This window comes from Anas acuta, chromosome 3 (assembly GCF_963932015.1).
Source record: "Anas acuta chromosome 3, bAnaAcu1.1, whole genome shotgun sequence".
Lineage (NCBI taxonomy): Eukaryota > Metazoa > Chordata > Aves > Anseriformes > Anatidae > Anas > Anas acuta.
Window position 1 is genome coordinate 114,792,398 of NC_088981.1, and position 15,968 is coordinate 114,808,365.

General features: G+C 52.6%; 1 protein-coding gene across 2 annotated transcripts; it reads right to left on the reverse strand.

Moving 5' to 3' along the window:
- Positions 1 to 185: 185 nt before the first annotated feature.
- On the reverse strand, positions 186 to 10,566 carry MCM3 (minichromosome maintenance complex component 3). Of its 2 annotated transcripts, XM_068678856.1 has the most exons (17): positions 10,093 to 10,566; positions 9,804 to 9,916; positions 9,072 to 9,280; positions 8,606 to 8,736; positions 7,782 to 8,020; positions 7,314 to 7,422; positions 6,540 to 6,693; positions 6,328 to 6,459; positions 5,590 to 5,798; positions 5,021 to 5,195; positions 4,379 to 4,505; positions 3,933 to 4,083; positions 3,585 to 3,725; positions 3,093 to 3,196; positions 2,756 to 2,838; positions 2,511 to 2,586; positions 186 to 1,722 (listed from the first exon to the last, which is right to left on the reverse strand). In XM_068678856.1, exons 1-17 carry the CDS (start codon positions 10,171 to 10,173, stop codon positions 1,524 to 1,526), a joined length of 2,433 nt encoding a protein of 810 aa, XP_068534957.1. In that variant the 5' UTR covers positions 10,174 to 10,566; the 3' UTR covers positions 186 to 1,523. The 2 variants fall into 2 exon arrangements, 1 of the variants encoding a protein (XP_068534957.1); XR_011095443.1 differs by lacking the exon at positions 186 to 1,722 and having other exon boundaries at positions 2,531 to 2,586; positions 2,756 to 2,835; positions 3,090 to 3,196; positions 10,093 to 10,354.
- Between the last annotated feature and the right edge of the window lie 5,402 nt (positions 10,567 to 15,968).

Below are 15,968 nucleotides of genomic sequence, written 5' to 3' on the forward strand. Positions count from 1 at the left end.
AACCACATCTACCTCCAGCAAAAGGGCTCTGGGTGCATTCATCAGCCACCCACCCCCAGGGCAGTTCTGCAAGGTCCTGGTCCACCAAGGTACCAGCAGAGGCAGGGTGGTGGGGAGATGTGCCCCAACCCAGCCCTGAGCTCAGTCAGCAGCAGGCTTTTTATAGCAAATCACGTGAGAAATGGTTATCTGGATGCATTTTATTATTCAAGGAGATACTTACGGTGTCACTGACACAGAAATGAAGGCACAGGAACCACGCAGATGCCCTGAGAAGGGCAAGGACACCAGGACAAGCCTGTGGTGCTCAGGGCATTCTCCAAAACCTAACCTCAAATTTGTCAAGACAAAGTTTAATAAAAATAAAATTAAAAATGTTAAAATCTCAAACATTCAACAGCTCTGATCACAGAGACAGGTTTGACCACACGGTCAGCTTTTCTTGAAAGCCAGCCCTGGCTACGGAAGCATGCTGGTTTCTAGGAATATCCCATCTCCAGGAATTAGTCACCTAGACATTCCCAGAAAATCACACAAGTTGCCCATGGACAAGGGAAGGCTTTCATGGTTCAGTATGGTCATCTTCCGTGGGACTCAGGAAGGGTTGCAGCAACACAGCCTCAGGGGATGTACAGAGGACGTAGGATCCCAGGCCCCAGAAGTGCTTCTTAAAACCTTGACCTTTCTTAGTTACAGGTTTCCTCCTATTTTATATTCATACAAGAGCCACCCCAGACTAGAGAAGGGCTGGAGACCTAAATCCACTGGGGGCACAGCTGGGCAGCTCGGAGCATCCCAGGTCCTTCCTATCACTTCCCATCCCAGTAGGGCTGCAAAATCCAGCAATGGAGCTGACCGTGAAAAAAGTGGGGGGAAAAAAGCTTCGCTATTAATAGTGAGTTTCCACATTGCTTCTTACCATCACTGCTATCGTATATTGGATTCCTAAACCCTTTTTTTTATTCAAAGGCTGAAACCATTACCACCAACTGGGGAGCTTGCACATGGTTACACTGAGAGAGAAAAAACATTTTTTTTAATTAAATGATAACAGAAAAAAAGGAGGTAAAAAGGCTCCTTCAAGTCTGGGAAGTCCATGGTAGAGTAAAAATATAAAAAAGGATGATTTACATGGGCAAAAACCCATGGGAGCCCTGCACTAAACCAAACTGGCCTTGAGTAAAATCAGCCTGAGCTCCCCAGCTTGCATAACCAAGACCAAAGCTAAAAACACTTGAAAAACATCAGTAATGTGCACATGAATTCTTCCTTTTGGCTACTTGCAAAACCAAACCTCTTTCCAAATACTCCAGCAGCTCGGAGGTGGCGTGTCAGAGAGCTTTCAAGGTTTCCTGGCTTCTTTGGTGCCAGCAATGCACAGCGAGGAACGACTAAAGTGCACAGGCTCAAGCTCCCCGAAGTTCAGCTCAGCCAGATGAAGCATTCAGGAGGGCGACGAAGGTAAATACAAAGAGTCTTCAGGCTAAAAGTCTGTGAGAACTCAGGTTCTTCCGCCTCGAGGCTCAAATTAAGAAGATAATGTCATCAGACACCATGATCTGGTTGTCATCTTGCATGTGGGCCAACGCCAGCTTCACCTCAGGCAGCGAGAAGGGCTCGGGGTTGTCACGGTTGATGGACTCCATCACGCTCTTCAGGCCCACGGACTGGGCATGGGAAGCTTTGAAGACCTCCAGGAGCGCAGCCTTGAATGCTTTCAACCTAGGTGAGAAGCAATCCCCATCAGAGACCAAACACAAGCTCTTCTTCTCCCTTCCCAGCCAAGGATATCACAGCCCTCGACCATCCCAGAAGATGACCCGGGAGGAAAGCTAAAACCAGAGCTGGGAGCACTCACCAGAGGCCTGTTTCAGAGACTTGGATATGCCCCCAGAGCTGCTGCACCCACCCCACACGTCTCCAGCCCATGGATACCAGCTCCAGGCCTGGGGCTGACCCAGCACTGCCTCCTCCTGCACCCACTCATCCACATCCAGCTCCAGCATCTGGCTGCAGTCACCACCTGAGGCACGGTGTTATTATGCAGAGCACCCTTTAGTCCAGCTGAGATGTCCCCTGGCTGAAATTCAGGTCTCCAGACAGAAACCAACGTTTTGGACAAGAGTTTGGACCCACCAGCTAGGCTCCAAGCAGCATCAGAGCCTAAGCAGCAGCCTCGTGACTGCAGGTAAGAAGGGAGCTGACTCTGCTCACACCCCAGACAAAAGGCAACAGTCCCAAATATTGAGAGCTGCAATTACCAGCACCTCAGGAGGGACTGAACAGAAATCCCCTCTCCAAATCTAACTCAGGCTGCCCCTGCTTGGCTCACACAGCTGGGAAGATGCCACCATGCAACCCTACAACACGCTCACAGCATTATGCAGGAAAAAACCCTCCCACACCTGAGCTTTATGGGTATCAAAGCAGGAAAGGCCCAACCAGCTCATCTTTCCACGACTCAGGCAGGACAAACACCTCCTCCTGCTGCTTCTCCAGCCCCCACTCACCTCGGATCAGCCAGCTCCGGCTTCTTTGCATCGCCAGAGGCCGAGGCTTCGGGTGTCTTGGGTGTATGTGCCTGGACTGGAGGAGGAAGAGGAGTTACCTTCAGCCTGCCCGGTGCCCAAAGAGCCAGAGAGCCAAAGCACGAGCTGCAGCAACCAAACCAGGCTGTGCTCGGCCTCTCTGGATGGGGTGGGTGAACCCAAACTCCCAGGAGATACCACACACCAACAAAACCCCACTGACTCACCCTCTGGCATCTCCTGCTCGGCGTCGCTGAAGTCATAGGGGTCATAGGACTCCTCTTGGCCCTCCGTGCGTGCCTTCTTCCTCCTGGGTTGCGGGAAGAGGAGGTCACCCCCAATCCAGCCCAAGTACAAACCTCAGGGGACCCCCTCAGAGCTCTTTCAGGACCACACGGGGTAGTTGTGGCCTGCGGGTAAGCCCAGGGCTCATCCACCAAACCCTTGCCACAAATATTGAGTTTTAGGGCTGTCACCAGGGGCTCCCATATTACAAGTTTAGGCCAAATGATCTGCTGGGTTTAACGAAACGGGGAGTATTTCCCCAAGGCCTGCCCTAACTACCTTTGCTTCCTGCCCTCCTCCTTGGGCTGTGTCTCCTCGTCCTCCTTCTCGGTCTCCGAGTCATCCTCCACCTGTTTTTTGCGCTTCTTCTCCTTCTCCAGCACCTGCACAATGGTGGCAAACAGTTCTCAGCCCCTTTTCAAGGTGGGCAGGATCCCCCCCATCTCTCTCTGCCCTCCAAGAGCATCACCCCGTTTGCTCCCAATGCAAACCTGCCCCCTACAAGACCCTCCTGAGCTTCATCCATCCACACAGACCTGCTGTGAGTTTTGGGGCTCACCAACCTCCCCCAAAGCCTTATTCCGCATTCCCAAAGCCTCCTGCGGGTATTTTTGGGGTCTCTTAGCAGCACGTGCCAAGATGCATCCTTCCCAACCAGGCAGATGGACACCAGCCCCGTGTGCTCAGCTGGCACTCATTGACCACCCAAATCCACCCCTTTTAATGACCCCTGTGGGACCCCACAGCCACTGAGGGATGCTTTTCCCCTACCTTTTTGAAGTAAGCAAACTGCACCAGCTCCAGAGCCGCCTCCGCGTCCTGCAGGTCGACTGTCTTGTTCATCCTGGCCTTGGCGTGGGCTGTGGAGAGGCGGATCAGGGTCTCCAAGGTACGGGCTGTGACCGGGGAGGTCTGGGATGAAAAAAGAGGTGGTGGTGAGACAGCAGAACCCATGAGGCTGTGACCCCCTAACGCAGTATCTGGTTATCCCGTTTTACAACCCCAAAAGGGTCGCATCCAGATGACCTTCCCCAGTCTCTTCCACTCTGTGATCCGAGGTGGAAAAGACCCGTGAGGGGAGAGGTTTCCCTGCTCCTGGCACGAGTAGAGGGAGCTCACCCTGGCGATGTCCGAGCTCATCTGGTTCTGGCTGCGCAGGCGGGAGTACTCCTCCGCTATGTAGTTCGCCGACTCCTGGGTCAAGACAGGCTTGATCATCTTGGCTACGTGGATGTACTTCCTCATGAACTCCATGCTGACGATCTTCTCCCTGTGGGACACAAACACACACCCGTGTCCTTCAGGAGAGCAGAGGGGACGAGCAAAGGGTGCGTGCAGAAGCAAGGCTGCACCCAAGGAGGGCACTGCCTTTCGTGGGCATCCAGGCACATGGAAAATTCAGCTCCAGATGCTCCCCATCACCTGCCTCACCATCATTCTGACCACCTCCAGCACCCCTGTCCCCAGGGGTAAGCCACCAGCTGGGTGCTCCAGCCAAACCCGTAGTGTTTTGGCATCGACTTGTCACCCCCAGAGAGCTACGGGGTCATGGGACAGGGACTCACTTGCGGCGATTGGGGCCATGCAGGAGGTCATCGTGCTTCTCGTACACTTGGAGCTCCTGTTCCTCCTCTTGTGCAAAGTCAGGGTCATCCGTAGCCAGGATCTCCACGGCGCTGCCCAGGGGCATGGCTGGAGAGGGGAAGGTTCCCAAAAACAGAGTTTTAGCTTCCCACAGCCAGAAGCCACCTAACTAGTAACTAGCAGCACTCTGTAAAACTACAGACACTGAACCCAAAGAGCTGCCAACACGTGACAGGGCAGAGAGGACAGCTACAAGTCTGGGGCAGAAAAGTTCACCAAGGACTTAGAGCAACATGGTGCTGCATTTCTGCTCTCCATCTCATGACAAACTCATCCCAACAGCTCTTCTCCTGGTGCTCCCACCCAAAAAACTTGGGTTGTGCCTCAAGACAAGAAGCCCAACTACCTCCTCCCCCATCACCTGAGCCACAGCACCCAAGACAAAGATGGGCACCAGCTAGAGGAGGGATGGACACTCTTTTCCTCAAGATCATAGCAAAGAAATGACCAAGATCCCATTGAGGACAAGGGTCCGGTCTCTTCTTGCCCCAAGCAAAAGAGAAGCAACCACAGACAGAGAAACCCCGTAACTCCTGGGCTCACACACGGCAGGAGCAACTCACCGTCCCCGTCCTGCTCGTTGGGGTTGCGGTAGCGGTGCATCCGCAGGACGTGGTCCGAGATCTCCCTGTCCTGCTCGGGGTCCATCTGGTCCAGCACGATGAAGAGCAGGTCGAAGCGGGAGAGCAAGGAGTCCTGCAGGCCGATGTTCTCCATGGGCGTCTTGTACTGGTCGTACTGCAGGAGGTTGAAATAAGGAGATGAAATAAGGTTGTGAGACTCTCACAACCCAGACAGTTGAACACTGAAGACACCACGCTAACCCCAGCTTGCTGCAGCACTAAGGCTGCTTTTCCCCGTCCATGGAGATGGGTAGAGCTCTCCCTTGCAAGGAGATATATTTTTTGTGATCCTAGATCAAACACAAATCTTGGAGGTGATGCAAGACACCCAGGCACCCAAGCTGGGCCAAAAAACCCCACAACCCCCAGGAGATCCAAGCGAACAAATTCTCAACCCCAAGCACCCCAGTCCCACTCCCAACCACATCTCCATTTCTGGGAGACCTTTGAGGTTTCCCCAGCTGCCTCCTCTACAAAAACAGCCCCCAGCAGCCTTCCCCAGCACTCACCCGGCCGTAGACAGGGTTGGCAGCCGCCAGGACACTGCAGCGGGAGTTGAGGCGAGCGTGCATGCCGGCCTTGGCGATGGTGACACGGCCCTGCTCCATCACCTCGTGTATGGCCGTGCGGTCGATGTCGGACATCTTGTCGAACTCGTCGATGCACACCACGCCCCGGTCTGCCAGCACCATGGCCCCCGCTTCCAGGCGCCGCTCGCCTTGGGGTGGGGGGACAAAAAAAGGGGTCAGGACACGGCGAGGAGCGGCTGAGGGAGCTGGGCTTGTTCAGCCTGGAGAAGAGGAGGCTCAGGGGCAACCTTATTGCTCTCTATAGGGACATTAAAGGAGGCTGTAGTGAGGTGGGGGTTGGCCTGTTCTCCCACATGCCTGGTGACAGGACGAGGGGGAATGGGCTAAAGTTGCGCCAGGGGAGTTTTAGGTTAGATGTTAGGAAGAACTTCTTTACCGAAAGGGTTGTTAGGCACTGGGATGGGCTGCCCAGGGAAGTGGTGGAGTCACCATCCCTGGAGGTCTTTAAAAGACGTTTAGATGTAGAGCTTAGGGATATGGTTTAGTGGGGACTGTTAGCGTTAGGTCAGAGGTTGGAGTAGGTGATCTTGGAGGTCTCTTCCAACCTAGAAATTCTGTGATTCTGTGAAACAGCAGGCGTGGACCTTGTAGAATCCCTCCCGGGTATTAACCAGCATCCCTCCACTGGTTCCCACTGGGAACCAGCCCGTTCCTTACCAGTTTCTTGGTCGGTGGTGATGGCAGCAGTCAGGCCGACGCCGGAGGAGCCCCTGCCGGTGGTAGCAATGGCGCGGGGCGCAGTGCACAGCACGTAGCGCAGCAGCTGGGACTTGGCGACAGAAGGGTCTCCTGAAAAGGGGAAGATCTATCAGCAACCACCACCTCGATCCCAGGAAACCTGCTTCAGCCTCTCCTCTGCCCAGCCAGACCTATCAGCAAGATGTTGATGTCTCCTCGGATGCGGCTCCCGTTCTCCAGGATTTTCTCCACCCCTCCCAGCAGCATGCAGAGGATGGCCTTCTTGATGAACTCGTGCCCATGGATGCTGGGTGCCAGGGACCTCGCCAGCTGGTCAAAGATATCCTAGGGCAGAAGAGGCAAAGCGCAGCCCGTAAGACACACTGTAGCAAGTAAGAACAAGGAGCAATTCTTCACAAGTGCATTTCAGCACAAAAAATTAGATTATTCCTATCACAGAGCCACACTGAAAGAATATTCCAACAGTTTTCTGTTAAATAATGTTTATCGATGCAGTTCTGAAGTCCTAGACCATCCAGCAAGCACTGGAAGCAGCAAACCCCATGAGAATAAGGTTTTATCCTTTCCACACTATAAAGCAAAGAGGTGAACAGAGGACCAGGCTGGGGCTGCCCCAATTCCCTCCCTAGCCCGAGGACTGGAATTTTGCTGTGTTCCCTTTCAGAGATCCACGCTGTCACCTCATTCTGTTCTTGGATTTAAGGGGGAAAGATGGAATTCTTCCACAGAGGAACTTTTCTGGCAATCAGCTAGCAGAGTCAGGGCACAGCCAGATCTCCATCTCGACAGCTATGCACAGCAGAGCTGCCAGCAAGCTCTGCTACCACAACAGAAGCAGCAACAATAAAAATCTAACAGGAATTGGCAAAAATCTAGGCAGAAATGCAAAGAAAGCAAGTGGAAAATCCTAGAAGGCAGGTTCTGAAATAAAGACAAATCAATACCTTGGATCGACTCTTGCTGAACCTCTTGATCTTGGCCACATCAGTAGCAGAGTAGAGAGGCCGAGCATCTTTGCTCATCTGCTTCACATGGCAGGCAATGAGGATAGTCCTGGGAACGTGACACAGCCCTGGTCACACACCTGCAAACCGCACCGAGCCCACAGGGGCCACAGCAACAACACAGTAAAAGCTTCCATGGGATCATCTTTGGCTCTAGGAAGTCCTAGAGAGGGATGGGAAGCTCTGAGAGCTGTAATCCCCTCTGTCTGCCTGCACTGCTCCATCCATGGAGCATCTTTAAGGGCTCCCAGCCCACCCTGTGGGCAGCTGGAACTCACGACTCAACACTGATCCCAAGGAGCAAACCATTTCCAAGTGATTTAAGCCAATTATTTCACCCAGCTCTCTGGTGGCCACCCTAAACCTCCTCCTGCAGCGATGTGACCCTACTAAAAATGGGATGCTCACCTGAAGGTCCCCGAGGTGTAGCCACCTTTCTTTCCTGGCAGGCAGCGGTATGTCCCCACCACCTGGATGCGGTCCCCGGGCTTCACCTTGTCCACCAGGTCGTCATCCAGAATGACGTCCACCGAGCGCGGCAGCTGCCCTGCCGGGGCTTTCTCAGGCATCTCCTGGATGGTGATGGTCTGGTGGTCCTTGTAGACCGAGAGGCCAAACTCTGTCTCCAGGGGGTTGTTCTCTTCATCCTTAAGGAGGAAGTAAAAGGATTAGCAACGTTTTTTTGGGAGCACAGGGAAAAGGGACCAGCACACAGAAGACTACTCAAGTTGTTGCCAGAGCCTGGGGGTCACCAGCTCCCCAGATCTAACCCTGCTGGTCCATTAAGTCCTTCCAAACCCTGTCTCTAGCACACATGGTGGTAACACATCATCCATGCAGAAGGTGTGGGCAATGTGGACAATGCTCAGGTCATCCTTTTCCCTCCTTCATTCCCTCTTTGCCCGAGAGTCCGTGTACCCTCTCCAGGGCAGCACTGACATGCTCACGGGTCCCAGAAGACACAAAACTGGCTGACATCCCACCAAGAAGCCAGCTGAGCATCCTACAGCAGAACTAAGATCATAATTGACATTTGCTAGTGAGTCTGGTGACCAACAAAAACCTTTGTTATCCGTTCCTAAGAGTTTCCTCAGACCACCACACTTCACATGTGGTGTGTCCTCCACGACCACATTAGATGAAGAAGCCCAAAGGCATCTGAGACCCTCAGCTCAGAGCTGGTATGCTCTCCCCAGAGGAACCTGCTGACACTTCCCACGAGGCCACCTCACCTTTGTAGGGTAGACAGAGCTGGATGGGAAAGCATCCAGGGACGTCAGGTCCGTGTAGCGGCGCTCGATGGTCTTCTTGGTCGCGGGGCAGTAGTGGACGCTGCGGACGACCTTGGGACGAACCAGAGAGCCTGGGTTGGGAAGGAAGAAAGGTTAGGGGCAGGAAAATCCCAATCCACCTGGCTGTCAGCAGGCAATGCCAACGGGGTTGCCACCACTTGGGACACGACCTCTGGCACCCAGGGTCTGTTTTGTGCCAGGATTTGCTGAGTTCCTTCCACAAAGACCACCCCAACATCCAGATCTTCTCCAAGTCCCCTGTCCCCCTCACACATGGTGGACTCCCTGTGGACAGCCCCTCCAAACCTGGTGGTAGAAGCCCTCCAAGCCCCTCCACAGCAAACACCTCGACCTCCTCAGCCCGCACAGCTACACCACCTGCACCCGGACACGTCCCCGGGCTCACATTTTGTCACGATGCCCTCCACGCACACGATGCAGCTCAGGAAGCAGGCGGTCAGCGTCCGCGGCGAGACGTGCTTGGAGCCAAAGCTGCCCTCCAGCCCGATGTAGAAGTCCTCGTACTGCTTGGCATAGGTGGCATCGACGGAGGCTACAAAATCCTTCAGAGCACGCTGGAAGGCAACGAGCTCCTCGAAGGCGTTGTTCAAAAGCCTGCAACAGAGGGAGAGGATGACCAGGAGCTATAGGTATGCTGGCAGCCCCCTTGTGCCCTCCTCCACGTGCAGCTCTGGCAAAGCACTCAAAGCTCTTCCAGGTGCCTCAATGCACTCAGAATTTACCGAGAATGTGAGGCAAAAAATAATCTAAGCTCCTTGCCACCACCAGCCAGGAGCTGAAAATGGATCAATCCTATCTGAAAGACTTCTGAAAAAGAATCAGTTGTATCAGAAAGACTTCACGTGTACTTAAGCAGACGCACAAGCTCACTCAAGAATGCCCCAAAATTGTAGAAACGGGATGATTTGCATCATGCAAGCAACTGCTGCTTGCTACAAAGTCTTTCTGCCAAATGAATGAGCAGGGAGCTCAGAAGGGATGGATGTGACGGGGAAGGAGAAGGCCCTTCCACTTTTCCAGGGGACCCCAAATCCCTGTGGAGCACAGGACGGAGTCTGGCCCTTCTTGGCCAAACCCCGGGGACCCTCAAAGCCACGGGGTGCCCAGCCCCACGCACCGGCTGGCTCTCTTCTCGTTCTTCCGCCGCAGGTCGTTGATGCTGACCAGGAGGCGGTACTGGTTGTCACTGATCATGTCGCGCACCTTGCCGTGATAAACCCCTTGGTCTTCCTGCGGGAGGAAAAAAAAACAAAACACCAAAACCCCAAAAAATACAGGTTTGCATCAGTTGTGCTGAACAGAAGATGCTGGGCGGGGGGGGGAGGAAGGAAGGGGGTAATCCTCACCGCCGGGAGGAAGAGATGCAGCACCCCATCCCCCCCATCCCAAAACTCCCCCCTCCTCACCTCATCATCCAAAAAATCGAGGTAATCGCGCTGCGCCTCCCGCAGCTCCGCATCCTCCAGCCCTCCCGCCGGCGCCGCCATGCTGCTGCTGCTGCTGCTGCTGCTGCTGCTGCTGGGGGCCGCCGCCTCCGGTATCGCAAGGTGAAGAAGAAGCCGGAGGAACCGGTAAAAATGGGGGGAAATCGGTAAAAAGCGAAAGGCACCGGCTAGGACCCGGTACAGGCCCCAAAGCGCAGCGCAGCCGCCGCGCTCCCCGCTTGGCGCCAAATCCGGGAGGTTTCCCGCCAGCCGCCGGGCGCCAGCCAATGGGAGCGCAGAGGGAGGGCGCGGGAGTTTGACGCGCCACAGCGCCAGCCAATCAGCGGCGAGCAGGGGGCGGGCGGGGGCGCGCTTTGGGCTGCGGGCGGGGGCTGCGGCGGCTGGGGGCGGGGATCGGGGATCGGGGATCAGGGACCGGGCATTTGGGATCAGGGATCACACAAATTGATAGTTTGAGAACAGGGATCACACAAATTGATATTTTTGGAGGAAAATACCATTTTTTTCTTTTATTATCTTTTTTTTTTCCTTTGTGTCTCCAGAAAGCCCCGTTTCCGGGTGTTTTCGCCCCAAAAGGTGCAGGCTGGCTGTTTCTTTCCCCTGATTTTAGTTGTGGATGACATTTTCTTGGGCTTGCTCTTTTTTTTTTTTGAAGGTGTTGGAGCCAGGGGTCAACGCAGAGACCCCTCTGTGCACAGGAACCCACTGACACCCCTTCAAAAGGAACATATTACGTATCTGATATCTATTACCCCCTAAGATATATTATAATATAACCCCCGAAGAATATTTAATCCAAACCGTGATCAAAAAATACGAAAAAAAGGAAAAAGCTGGGAAAAGTCAGCATGTCACAGCAGGCACCCCACCCAGGCTGTGTCCCCAGGTGGTGTTTTAGCCAGAACCAACTTTTTGGGGTTTGCTGATAAATACTGACCTGGGACAGAGGCGTTCTCTGCAATTCTGTGACCTGCAGGAGATGCTGGAAGCAGTTCCTGCCCCATTTCTCCTTTTCCTTTCACTTATCTGCACCCGATCCCTCTAAAATGACAGGGAATATTATTATTAACCAACGTTGCTAGTTTAGGACATGCGTTGCGCAAGTCCTCCTGGAGATGTGTCCCACTTCTGCAAGTTATTGTGTTTTGTTTTTTTGTTTCATGCTGTTTTGCATCAGAGTGGAAGCTCAGATTTTCCTTCGCACATTGTTGGGCCCTCCTCTGGAGCAACTTGATGGAGTGTTATTGCATTTGGCAGGGTGGCAGGAATGAAGGACCTCGTGCTCTGTTGCTGTTTTCTCTCTTTTTTTCTCCACTCTCTCGCTGCTCTAGCTCCAGAGTTGCTCTGCTCTCCGCAGCAGGAGCAGCCTCCCTGCTGCCTCTCCTCAAAGCCAGCCCTTCCCGTGATTTTCTGGAGATTTCTCCTTTGCATTGCAGGTGGCTTGAGACAGGGCAGCAGGAGAAAAGTGACAGCAACCAGAAAAAGCCCTCAGTGTGCCCCTGTGTTAGCAAGAAAAGTCAAAGTACATAAACTGGGGAGGAATCAGTCCGGGTGTAATTCCCAAAAGGAAGCATAATGTATCCTACAGATGTCAGAACCCGGCATTAAATTGCAGCTCTGAGATGTTTTCTCTCTCTGCAACAGATGATGCATTAAATCCAGCGATGGGTGCAGCCTGCTGGCTTTGCTGCACGTAAGAGCTGGATGGAGGGGCAGAAACCTTGCTTAGAGGGCAATTCCTCGTTCCCCTCTGGCCACAAAACACCCGATGAGTTCAGCTGCCAGCCAGCACGTTCAAAGCCAGAGCAAACAGGGTCGGATTCACACCCACAGATCTACATCACCAATAAATCTCACCCCTATTTTGGTTCCTTGCTCTCCAAACAAGTCCCAACCCGAAGATGCCAAGCATGAAGGGAAAGAGCAGAGAGGAGCTGCCAGGAACCCTTGCTCTTGGCCGCAAGGTAATGAGAATTAGGGCTAAAAATAGCTGCCCGTTGTTATTCATGACCGTGCCCTATAGCAACTGCTGCGGTGCGTGGCTCTTGTGTGAATAATTAATTGCGACAGGGCGAAGACAATGGGACGGAGAGGTGGAGGTGGCTGCAGGCGGGTTGGGACCTGGGCACGGCCACAGAACCACGGTGGGTGGGGAGGGATCCCGTGTTTTAAGCCTGTGTCAGCCAGGAGCCAAGCAGGACCTCACAATTTTGATTTAACTGTTCCTGTGCTCACCAAGAAGTTCCAGGTTTATGATAAAAAATATTAAAAAGTAAGCATTCGGGGGGGAGGAATTAAAATAATAAAATTTGAGTGCTCGTTTCTGGGGCTTGTGCAAATCTCTGCCTTTCAGGGCTCGTTTGGGTTCTGTCCCACATCTCCAGGGAATCAGCGCCCCGATGTCGTGCCACATTTCAGCTGGTTCTGAGCAGACCAAGCAGAATCACAGAGATATTCGGGCTCCTTGCACCCACTAAAAAAAAAAAAAAAAAAAAAAAACAATAATGGAATTAGGCACCTAAATGCATGGAGAGCCTGGGCTGCAGAGCTTGCAGAGAAATGAATGAAAGCCCGGAAGAATGACAGGTGATTATAGGAATAATATCCAGGGATGAGTTGCACCCAAGGCGTGCTGAGCAGAATACCTCAACTGCACCTGTTTACAGGGTGCATCTTCCTTACATCTCTATCTGCACGTGCACAAGGTTTCTGAGATCCCTTTATGGGATCCCTGTAGTCCCTCCCATTTTTTTTCCCCTTGGTTTCACTAAAAATCAGTTTCCACAGCAGAAGTCACTTTTCAAGTTGCCATCTATTAGCTTTCCCTCATGCTGAGCAACCTTATCTCGCCCGTTTTGGGGAGAGGCTTGTGGTTCATTCACAGCTCCAAAAATGAGGAGTCAGCACCCCAAATCCAGCAGTGTCACCTCATCGTCAGGCAACGCTTTGCAGTGGAGCTTTTGAATATATTTGTAATAAAGCACAAGTGTAATGATGTGGAATAAATAGGGAAAAAATGCTTTTTGTAATTGTAACAATATGGGAAAATTAAAACTACCCGTGAGGTGTTTTTTTCGGTGTAAATTTTAAGTTTTGCAGGAGATGTAAGGGGTTCGTCCACTCTGGCTGCCCTCCAGCTGAACCTGCAGCAGCTGAACCCAAATCAGGGAATTTACCCTTGCAAGAGGAGAGCAATGGTGACTCTTTCCCCTGCAGGACCGAATGTGGAAGATGTAATTCGGTGCTGGAGGAACCCTTCTTAATCCTCTGACCTGACCTTTTTTAGGTTGAGGAATTTCACCCGCTCGCATCTGCACCGTCTGAGGCATTTCCAACATCACTTTCTTGAAGTATTTGCTATTCCCACGCGCTCTGGTAAATCTTTAAACTGATCTCACTCTTTTTTTTCCTGACGTCTGGGCAGAAAAACACTGAAGACAACTATCAGTGTAGCTGAACAGGATATCTGTACTTAGACACACCGGGAACTGCTCGTATCTCCCCAGGAGAGCGCAGCAAGTAGGTAAAAAGCTAAGGCTCTGACCTTCAGCATACTGGCACGCATCGTGGCCACCTCCTTGCTTCCAGGAGCAGGAAGCCTGGTGTGCCCGGCTCTGCTTTCCCTGCTGGGAGCAGCTAGCACGGCGTTAGCACAGCCTGTGAAATCTTGTGGTCCTTCATCCAATGCTCAGCTACCCCGGTGCCTCCCGGATCCCGTGGGTGAATCGCTCCCTCCTGTTGTGCAGGAGGAAAATAGGGCAATTAAACAAAAAATAATCATAAATACAATTTTAAAAAAGCTACCCCAAGGCCATGATGGAAAATGAATCCCCGGGGAAACAAAGCCCGAGGAGAGGCTGAAGCACCGGCCAGGAGCGCGTCTGCAGAATGTGGCAACCCCGCTGTGTTTCCAGGGAAGTCCGGGTGGCCCAAATATAGATCCCCGGAGGTTGTGCCTTGCTATTTCTGGCTGCTCATCTGCTGTCATGAGTTCTGGCCGTTCCTACAGACAGTGACAGCTGGCTCTTTTTATTCCTCATTTTCTTTCCTCCCCTCCCCAAGCCCGGGATTCACCAATCTGTGTGCAAACCACGAAGCAGGGATGCTCCTGTCGATTGCTGGTGATCTCAGGACCTGCTTCTGGCCACGAGGCAGGATCCAGTGGTCGCTTCTCCAAGTGATGCCCGGTTCTGGAAGACAGGGAGCTGCAGCAGCACATGTGGCAATGGGGTTAGACCCTGTTAGCAATCCTCATCTGACTGTCACGACTTGTGCTCAGCCCCACTGAGCCGTACTCAGTGCTTCCCTCTGACTGCGTGGGCTGGGTTGGGTAACCCGGGGCTTTTAGGGCTGTTTTTCTGAATTATTAGTTGCAGAAAGCACAGAAACAGGATTCAAAACTATTGCAAAAGATTCATGTAGCCCAGCATCCTGAGACTTGCACGTGTTCTTACAGAGGAACAAGAAATAAAAAGCAAATGAAAATCCCTCTGTAAGTTATGGATTCCTACATCCACAAAGAAATTTCCTTCCTGAGACCCATAAGCTGGAGATTTAGTTTTGAATCAAGGTTTATATCCTTTCCAAAATTGTCATTTTTTGCCATCTTTAATAATATCCAACTTGCCTAAATCCTGCCAAATGCTGAGCAAAATTTCTGTGCAAAGGAAAGGAGTTTTACAAAGCAAAGCCTGGCATGTAGAAGTCTCTTTTACCCAGTTATGATTCTGCACCTTGATATTATTCATTAAAACCTCATACGGGGAAAAGGTGGCTCCTTCTACTTTCTGCATCCCTTTTGGGGTGAAGATCTCAGTTGTCTCCAGTGCAAAGTTGCTGTGATCTCCCTGATCAGCACAGTGTGGACAGAGGGTGTTTGGATGTGGACACAAGGTGTTTGGATGCATTTTGGTGAAAAGCCCTCCCTAAAATATAAGAGGAGGGGTTCACACCTATTTTACTCACGGTTTACACCCTGGAGAGACGGCTGGTGCAGTTCTACGTCCTCTGGGGCATTCCTGCTGTGCCATCAGGTCCTAGCTTTGTGGTGATAATTCCCAGCAGCCAAAATAATGGCAGGGCCACTTTGCACCCTGCAAAAATAGGGTTTTTATTGCCCGGTAGTGAGGGTGTATGTGTGTTTGGGCAGGGAACGGAGGTGTATGGGGGCTGTTTGAGGGCACCAAGCCTGCTTGGCTCATATCAGATGAGTGCCAAGGGCTGGGAGAGCGCAGGCTGGCACAGCTCAGCCTAAACCTGCTGGGAACAGCCTGCTGGGCAAACACAGCCACACCTGGGCTTCGCCTCGGAGTGAACCCAGTGATTCACTGCAGGGTGTGAAATACCAAAAGCAAGTGGAGGGCCGAGCAGCACCCCTGGGCAGGTCCCTGTCGCCTGGGAGCAGGTCACGGGGCAAGCAAACGAAATGCCCTGAAAGGTCTCGCTGCAAGCACCTGCCAAGCCTGGAAGATAAATGGGGGAGAAGTCTGTTGGTGGAGCAGAAACCTGGCAGGGTCTCAATGCGGGCGTTGCAGCAGGGATGCCCTGTACGCTGTCCCCTTTACCCTGCCCTGCTTGGTCCTGACCACCATCTACCTGGGCTTGTGTGAGGTGTTCCTCAGGGGTCAGCATTGGGACCAACACTGTTTAATGTCTTTTTCGGTGACATGGGCAGTGGGATTGAGTGCTCCCTCGGCATATTTGGCAATGACACCAAGCTGTGTGGTGTGGTTGGCACACTGCAGGGAAGGGATGAGATCCAGAGGGACCTGGCCAGGCCTGTGAGGTGGGCCTGTGCCAACCTCATGAGGTTCTACAAGGCCAAGGGCAAGGTCCTG